At 30.8% G+C, this 10,104-nt stretch overlaps 1 protein-coding gene across 1 annotated transcript; it reads left to right on the top strand.

The window, feature by feature from the left end:
- Window positions 1–3,944: 3,944 nt before the first annotated feature.
- On the top strand, window positions 3,945–6,350 carry LOC112522069 (short-chain dehydrogenase TIC 32, chloroplastic-like). Its single transcript, XM_025131139.1, has 8 exons — window positions 3,945–4,068; window positions 4,282–4,513; window positions 4,621–4,700; window positions 4,796–4,952; window positions 5,351–5,432; window positions 5,743–5,830; window positions 6,011–6,057; window positions 6,149–6,350. Exons 1-8 carry the CDS (start codon window positions 3,954–3,956, stop codon window positions 6,347–6,349), a joined length of 1,002 nt encoding a protein of 333 aa, XP_024986907.1. The 5' UTR covers window positions 3,945–3,953; the 3' UTR covers window position 6,350.
- The last annotated feature ends 3,754 nt before the right edge of the window (window positions 6,351–10,104 follow it).

Below are 10,104 nucleotides of genomic sequence, written 5' to 3' on the forward strand. Positions count from 1 at the left end.
TAAAAGGTATTTATGCTTATAGAAAATAACCAAAATGATAATTATGACCCATTATTAGGAGTAGTGAACAGTTACAAAACTGCACATTAATAATAATGGACAGTTACAAAAACTGCACATTAATTGAACATTAACTGATGTATAATTGTTCCAGACACGAGACGAGAAGCAAGACAAACCAGAGCCTMTCTGGTYCTTAACAACCAGAAGCAAGACCAACTAGAGGCCCTMTGGTCCTTAACAACCAGAACTTCTGGTCTTACCAACTAGAGCTTCTGGTCAAGTTTTTCACTACATTGCAAGRGGTAGCGCCCCTTGACCCYCACCATTWCGTCRTGTCTGGGGTCATACTCGTTTTATAACAAGTAYGCACTCTGCARYTCCTATCTCCTGACTTGTATTAGAACATAGTATAAGACCTCATTGAAACTCGTTATTACTTYCAATTACACTTAAACTGCCTGGTGACATTAAAATCACCAACAGAAACACACACTAATGCTCAAATATAAGAACAAAAYATATGAAACAATATAAATAATACCTTAAAAATCAAATTCATTGGATTGTTGTGGTTATKTTTTTTGGATCAGGTTTTCACATGTGTTACTTAATCTATARAACAATATACGAGCTGATTTTCATGCTTTTTAATCTTTAGACATTTTCTATATGATTTACAATGTATGCATGTTATATACTATTGAGAGATTGTGTGCATACATATATATATCTTTCAAATGCAAACCAGTAAATACATATAAATTATTTTAACTGTCTATTTAATTTAATAAATATTTAGTTTCATAAATATTTCGATTATCTATAYTATATTATAAAGCATTTGACAAAAACTCTTAAAAATCATTTTTTATGTATGAAGTATTGTTTATTAATGCATATTACTTAAAATTTAAGATTACAAGTAAATTGTGCGTAAATACAATGAATTAAAACTCCATGTTTAAATTCATGTAACTAACTATAGATAAACATAATCAAGTAGAGAATAAACATATCATTTTAATTATAAGAAATCTAAAATATAATTATGATAATCATTGAGTTCTAACAAAATCAATATCTTATAAAAATTATATTGTTAAGCCAAAAATAATTTACTTCGCTATTAGACCTAAATTAAGTTATAATAAAAAAAAAATTGGATTAAATAAATTGTACAAAAAAAAGGAGGAATTTGAAACAGTTAATTTGATATTATTTAATATTGATATATTTTTTCAATTTTTTTATGAAATCTTCAAATTTATTTTTATCTAAAAGTAAAAACATTATCGTTATTGAAACCACATAAACCGTAATATATATTAACAGAGACAAAAAATAAAACGAAACATTAAGATGAAGATATATCTCATTGCATTATGCAAATACCCTTCTAGTTATAATGAATAAATTTTGATAACTTCTGATAAATATCTTGATTTTTTTAATATATGATATTTATTCTCTACAACGTTACACAATTTGTATGAGAAACTCCATCCAAATAATAATATATAATCAAATGGCGGAGGTGGGATTAATTTAATTGATTGAATGCATCGAGCAACTCGCCGGTTAGATTGGAAGGAAGGACGAATCTTTGACTTTTATCAAAGTCAAAATCTACTTCTTCCATACATTTTCAATCTTTAATTTTAATATAATTTTTATAATATATATATTCGAAAAAAAATACAATAAACCATGGGAAAAAAATATAAAGTTAAGTCCCCTTTTAGAAAATAAATACAATTAATTATATTTTTAATTATTGTGGTTGTCATCTTGTTTCGATTTTGATCCATATGACTAACAACGTTAACAATATTAGTTAGCTCAAGAACATTTGTTATTTTTCTCATTTGTTTCATTTCCAATTAAAAATTAGACAAAAGTATTCTTGTATTTAACCACAAAGATTCTGTCTGATTGGTTTGAGATTGACTCCAAAGATCAAAAGTACTTGGAGGTCATGTTCAAATCCAAGGAGGAATAAAAATCTTCTTGTGGCCATGGAGGTTCAAATGCTTTGACTCTGGCCTATCTGCAAAGCAGGTGGTAGTCCTGAGATTAATAAAAAAAAGTATCCTTATATTTACGAATACGCGCCACATCCCTTTTCTTCCTCAACTATAGACCTCATCGGCCACCACGGGTTTGTTGGTTCCGACATTTGATCATCCCCTTCTTTAGCCATTCACAGCTCCAATATCCTCTATAGATCTGAGTTTTTAATAGTCAAATAACATTTTCGGTGTTCCTTTCTCCGTGCATAGGTACCATTTTCGGTGCCCCTTCTGCTTTCACACACACTAGACCTAGGTTTTCTTCAATATGTCAACAAATTAAAAATCAAAACGAATCGGTGACTTTCTTTCATGTTTCACACACACACCATTAAAACAAACGTAAAATAACTCTAGAATACACTAATATAAAGGAAAAGAACAAACCCAAACTCTTTGTATGTTCTACTGTGTTCTTCGGTTTTCACCTTAATACAACAAAAAAAGATCCACAATGGTGGTTCTACACGCACCAAATCTTGTATGCACAAACAAACATGATATTTCGGACATGCATATAGAAATGGATATGACTGATAAGTGTGTATGGGGAAGATGAGGTGTTGTAAGTGTGTTTATCTCACGCACACAGAGACAGAAGACGACGGTTTCACCATTGGAGGGAGTTTTTTCAAAGTTGGGTCGTTGAGTGTCACTGTTGAGCCTTCATCAGAATAGAAGATTTGACGATTAAATACTTAGTATTAAATATACAATATGCCATTTGGAGGTACTTCAAATGAATATATCAAATGGAAGCCTAGCGCCTGATCAACCAAAACTCACAAGCGTAAGATGATCCTGACCAACTAATAAAGCCACAAACAGATGAGCTAAATCGTCTGCTAAAATGACAACACCTATTAGTCATCAACTAAAGATATGTCTTTTCAAGAGACAATAAGGACGCAGGTATACTGTCATATCAAAATACCTTTGAGTTAACGGTTGTTAATTGGAGAGATCAATCGGAAATATAACAAAGCTAAACTTTTGTAGTTTGATAATAAACTGAAAATTAATGAAGATTTATGATCAAAAATGAAAATTATATATATATCTATACTATATTATAAAACATTTGACAAAAACTCTTAAAAATCATTTTTTAGGTATGAAATAATGTTTATTAATACATATTACTTAAAATTTAAGATTGCAAGTAAATTATGTGTAAATACAACTTATTAAAACTTCATGTGTGAATTCGTGTAACTAACTGCAGATAAACATCTCATTTTATATATAAAAAATATAAAATATAATTAAGATAATCATTAAGTTCTAACAAAAATATTTAATTATTATTTTTATTAAAAATTATATTATTAAACCAAAAATATAAAAAAAATGAATTAAAGAAATACACAAACACATGAGAAATTTTAAATAGTTAGTTTGGTACTAATATAATATGGTTTTTTTCAAATTTTTATGATATATCTGCATATTTATATTTTATTCAAAAATAAAAATATTATTATTTTTTCTTAAAACCACATAAACTGTATCATAACATCGACTGAGACAAAAAAAACAAAACATTAAAATCAAGATGTATCTTAGTTTGTTTGAGTACCTTTTTAGTATGTATATGAATATTTTATTTACAAAATCTTGTAAACTAATATTGTTTTTCGATTTGTCTAAATGAAAATTTAAAATTATGTATTTTAATAAATCTATTGGATTTAAACTCTATATTAATCGGAAGACAAATATGCAGTGGTCTCTCTCTGCAGGACCATCTCCGATAATATTCCGATACCTTCGCCATATCCACCGGCCCCCACTTCACCTATCCTCTTACACAACTTCAAAATCCACTGGCTGTGGTCTATGCTGCAGTTGTAGTTGCACCCTACTCTACTTGACTCACAAATGATTAAGTACCTCTTCGGTTGCGCCGGAGGGAGCGGCTACGGTTCCAGATCCACCGCCGACCAAGTCACTCATAACTGCCATAGTTTATGCTCCTGCACCGCCATCATCACCGGTAAAAATCCTGATCTATAATCATACTCGTATTCATGCACATGCACACTCATCATCGTCGTATTGTTACTTTTTAGTGGAGAGATGTGGAGAATCCTTTTCGTTTTTTTTGTTTGTTTCAGTTTCTACATATACAAATGAAACCTAATCTGATCTAATCTAGTGTTTTGTGTTTATTGATTTATGAAAAATTGATTCAGTTTCATCTTCTCAGGTGCGACTTCCGGGATCGGAGCTGAGACGGCTCGAGTCCTGGCTAAGCGCGGTGCTCGTATCGTGATGCCTGCTCGGAATCTAAAATCTGCCGAGGAGACAAAGGCTCGTATCGTGTCGGAGTTTCCTGATTCGGAGATTATTATCATGACTCTTGATCTTAGCTCGCTTCGTTCCGTCAGAAGTTTTGTTTCGGATTTTCAAGCTCTTAATTTGCCTCTTAATCTTCTCATGTAATCAACTTGATTTTTAACTCCTTCATTATCGTTCTTTTGTCGATATAGTGATTCTATCTCTCTTTCTCTCAAACATACTCATGAGTCGCTCAATTTAATCGCAGAAACAACGCCGGAAGATTTTCTCACGATCACTGTATATCGGAAGACGGAATGGAGATGACGTTTGCAACTAATTACCTAGGTAAGTTTTCTGCGAAAACGATAACAACCTGTCAGATTGCACGGTGAATTGAAAGCGTGATTAGTGTATGCGTATCATGTGTTTCGATTGTCCAGGTCATTTTTTGTTAACGAAATTGCTGATGAAGAATATGATAGAGACGGCAAAAGTAACCGGCATACAAGGTCGTATAGTGAACGTATCGTCCAGCATCCATACCTGGTTTTCCGGCGACTTGATTCGTTCCCTCGGTCAAATAACTCGAGATGAAAGGTACTGCTTCACAAGTAATCACTAAAACAGAAAATCGAGAAGAAGACAATTAACGGGATTTTCATCTAATAAAACCCCAGATTTTGTCTACTTTTTTCCGTATAAAGAAAAAGCATCTAGTAACAATAATGAACAAGAAACGAAGCAAATAATCTCTAAATTAAAGGATATTGTTGGATATTAATTTACTGATGATTGGGTAGATGCGACACTACTCCAATACAATTACTGTCTGATTATTATATATATACTCGATCGCCTTCACACACACACACATATATATATATATATATATATATATTATATTCTTGTAAGCTATGAATGTGAGTGACGATGAGATTATTATAATATTGGTTTTGACTAGTTCTTCTGCATATTTGTCTTGTGTATATATGCAGTCAGTACGATGCAACACGTGCATATGCAATCTCGAAGCTCGCTAACGTTTTGCATACCAAGGAACTTGCTCTCAGACTAGAGGTATATATATTATATATATATATACATATATATATATATGTTATAAGATTATATATATATTAATTCCCAATTGAACAAGAATATAAAAAGATTTTGCTGATTAAAAGACTAAACTTGTTTTCTTCCCGTTTCTTCTTTCCTGGACATACATGCACCGGACAACATGGCCTTTCACTATTACCATGTTTCTATGTCTCTATCTGTTTCTATGTTTCAAGTTACAAGTTACAATGTATCACCTGATCATGTATATTTACGTGATCGATATATACTTGTTTATTTGGGTACGTATTGAAAACTATTTATGCAGCAAATGGAAGCGAACGTGATTGTAAATTGTGTTCATCCTGGGATCGTTAGAACTGGACTAACTAGAGATCATAACGGCTTCGTTACAGGTAACTTTGCGATACCATGAAGTAATTAATTTCATTTATACAAAGCAAAATCATCGAAAGGTAAATAAAACAAGTTTTAAACTCGTAGCCAGGAGTTTGATCATGTAATTTCTATTTTATTGCATGGACAAATAAATAGTTTCAAGATGATAGTAAATATAATGCTAAAATCACTTGCAGATCTCATATTCTTTTTGGCTTCAAAGCTGTTAAAAACAATTCCTCAGGTAATATATTTTCTGGAGTCAATCATCTCTTTATATCACACACATGCACATGTATACCTGATGAGGATACACTTTGATTTCTTGAAAACAGGCTGCTGCCACGACATGTTATGTTGCAACTCATCCAAGTCTAAAAAATGTGAGTGGAAAGTATTTTGTAGACTGCAATGAAGCTTCAGCGTCGAAAGTAGCATGCAATGCAGAGGAAGGTGTTCGGTTATGGTCTTTCTCTGAAATCATGGTTTCTAATGAACCCAAAACAGTGGTTGCCCATTTCCATGGATTAGATTAATCTACTATACTGCATGTTATACCATCAAGTTAATTTAAAAAAAATCTAGATAATGAATTTTATATATATCACCAAATTAAAAAAAGATGTAGATACTCTATCACCATGTTATGGTTACAACATATACTCTAAAGAAATTATTAGAAAACTAAGAGCTGGCAGCTTAACATATACATATACCTAGTTTAAACACTTTGTCATGTGAAAAATAGTTCATATATATATATATATATGAGAGAGAGAGAGAGAGAGAGAGAGAAAAAGAGAGAGAGAGAGAGGGGGTTTTTAATTTGGAAATATAGCTCTTTTATATGTACTGTGTAGAGAGGGTTCTTTTCCATGTTAAATACTATTGTAATGCATATTAATTAACATATGGAAGTGTAATAAAAGCAAGAATAGATTTTCATAAATATTCTTGGTGTAGCTTCTTGTAATGTTATAGGTTTGGTAGATATACTTGTTGGGTAACCATGGCAATCTGGAACGGTTTATGCACTAATTAATTCCGGACAACCATGGATGGTACTTTACGGAGATGAATCTCAGTTCCCACAAGTGCTTTGGTTGCGTTTGGATTCAAACTCGAGGAAGATGAGATTTCTGTTGCATCTTCCTAATCTTAACGAGAACACCACAATCCAAATGGTTAACATGATATTAATTGGTTTACATCCGGAAGGAAGCTGCTTGTTATCTTGCATAATCATATTCTTTGCTTAACACGTTATACGAATTATATGCACAAAAATGCAATATTATGTATTTAGGCTCCACCTCTTTTATAAACTAGGGATGACTTTAATTAACCTAAGGGATTGGCCTTGTAGCTAGGTTAAGTTTGGGACCTAGCTAGCTTCATAAATGCTAGATACTGGCTACTGTTTGAAAGTCATTTCTATTAACTAGAAGGCCTAAATTTTGTGTACTTGATGTATTTTATAAAATGGATAATCACAAAACTAGCCTAAATAACCAACTTTCCAAAATATGATACAAAATAGGAGGTAAAAAGTCTCCCGTCTCACTATTCTCTATGTCCGACCAATAAAATAATTTCACCTCATTGCTTTTCAATAAATTAATTAATTTAGTATATATATATATATATGTCATGTTAACCAATTCATTGACGTTACCCTACAGCCTTAGAGTTCATAAATGGGTTCAATTCAGAACAACACGCAAAACGGGTTCCTGTTCGGTCCCTACGGTTAATATTGTTGTGGTAGTTAATTAAATCCTTGTGTTTGTTTGAGTTTTGATACATGTTAACTAAGCTAGAGTTAAAAGAATGATACAGATGCTTAGCTAGTAAAATCCTAAAAGTACATTTTTGTATTAATTAATATAGTATAGTACATATTGGCTGAAAAAATGAAGCTCACAAAAAGGTGGGGAGTTCGCAAAGTGGACGATTATGCAAAAAGTCTGAATAGTTGGCTACTTTGTGATAACCCTCAACTGAATTTAGCTACGTTTCTGATTATCCATTTTATAAACTAATTAAATAGAAAAAAAATACCAATAACAGTTTGTAATACATACATATATCTCTCAGGGAATTTGTAATATAGGAGTCGTTTACCCAAACGCTTACTCATAAACACTTATTGATAAGATTTAACAATCTCGCTCGCAGCCTTATCGGCTAATTGTTTAGTCCATCAAAGCGGTCTCATTTACCTGATAAGAGTCTTCACGTTTACTTACCAGATAAGATTTTTGATTCTTGTCATCGTTTTTACTGGATAAAATTCTTGGTATTATATATATATATATATATATATATATATATATATATATACATATATATATATTCTTATCACTTACCAGGTAAGTTACTTGATAAACACTTATCAGGTAAGCATTTGATAAACGACCCCTTACTCCTTGATTACATTGTTTCGGTCGGTTTATATCACTTTAATTTCATCATTGTATGATCGTTTCGTCTGGCATCAAGAAAAAGAGATGAACATGTCTTGTATCTTTCACATATCGTAAAAGTAAAGTCATACATAAGAAACAAAACCCTAAATCGTGAATTACATTTGTTTTTTTTTATTAACCTGGATATCCAACCCGCTATGCGAGTCGACTAATCTCAGGACAACCACATGCTTTGCTAGTAGCTCAGAGTCACCACATTTGAACCTCCGTGGCTACAAGGGGATTTTTATTTCTTCTTGTATTTGAACCCGAGACCTTCAGGTATATTGACCTTTGGAGTCCAAGCTCAAACCAATCAGACACCATCATTGTGGTTTAAATTTGGTTATAAACTAAGGAAATTAGGGTTAGTGTGTTAGTAGCCAAACTGGATTGGTTTTACGTAGGAAACCAAGGGAATAGTTGAGTGTTTGTCGTCCACATATTTGGAGTTAAGTGTGACGTGTCACCCAAAAAAAGGGCAGAAATAGGGTATGTGGGTTGGGCCATAGAGATGAAAGGCATGTTACTATTACTACCACACACACTTAAAAAGGCCCCCTACCGAATCATCATCCATGTTCTACCAATTATACGCATTCGTTTTCATATTTTTGTTTAATCCAATATAATATATAGATTGGATTCATGTGAGACCAGTCTATTTATCTGAATCTTTACAGTAAAAATATCGTGAATGTTACTTTTATAATGTGTTGTTTTGAAGTTTCAAGTGTAAAAAAGTGGTCTCACAGATCTCACGTAATCTCATGTCTCTCTCTCTCTCTCTCTCTCTCTCTATATATATATATATATATATATATGAGGTGGTGGTTTAATTTACAAATTCAAACGTCAGTTTAAATCATACAAACCAATTAATTGATTATCGATGATCATGTGTTGTTTTACATTATGAAACAATGTATGTGAAAAAAGTTGTGTTGTTTTACCATGTGATTATTTTGAATGTGTATTTCTTTTATCAGATTGTGAAACAATATTGTACTTTCATATTTAATGTTTCACAATATGAAACAACACATAATTATTGGTTCTCATGGTTTTCAATTTTTACGATTCTAATTTGATTATGTTATCATATATATATATATATATATATATATATATATATATATATATATATATATTAGAAGGGTACTCGCACAATGCAGCGAGATACATTTTCATTTATTGTTTGTCTCTATTGATATAATACGATTTATGTGGTTTTAAAGATAATGTTTTTACTTTTGAATAAAAATAAATTTGAAAAAAATATATCGATATTAATATTAAATTAATTATTTAAAAGTTTTTCATTTTTTATACAATTTCTTTAATTTAATTTAGGTCTAATAGCGAAGTAATTTATTTTTGGCTTAACAATAAATTTTTAATAAAGATAATGACTCTGTTAGAACTTAATGATTATCTTAATTATATTTTAGATTTTTAATATTTAAAATGAGATATTTATCATGTATTTGGCTATGTTCATTTGCAGTTAGTTATATGAATTCAAAAATGAAGCTTTAATAAGTTATATTTATGCACAATTTCTTTTTAATCTTAAATTTTAAGTAATATGCAATTAATAAACAATGTTTCATACATAAAGAATGATTTTTAAAAGTTTTTTGTTAAATGTTTTATAATATATATATATATATATATATATATATATATAGGGGCCTATTCAAGGGAGAACTGAGTTGTTTGTGGTAACTGTGAGAACCAATATTAACCACAAATCAATACATAAATTAGGAAATTTATAAATTTGGTAATTTTAAATTAAAATCTTAATGCAAGGATATTTT

This window comes from Cynara cardunculus (genome assembly GCF_001531365.2).
Source record: "Cynara cardunculus var. scolymus isolate 2C chromosome LG 11, CcrdV1, whole genome shotgun sequence".
NCBI lineage: Eukaryota > Viridiplantae > Streptophyta > Magnoliopsida > Asterales > Asteraceae > Cynara > Cynara cardunculus.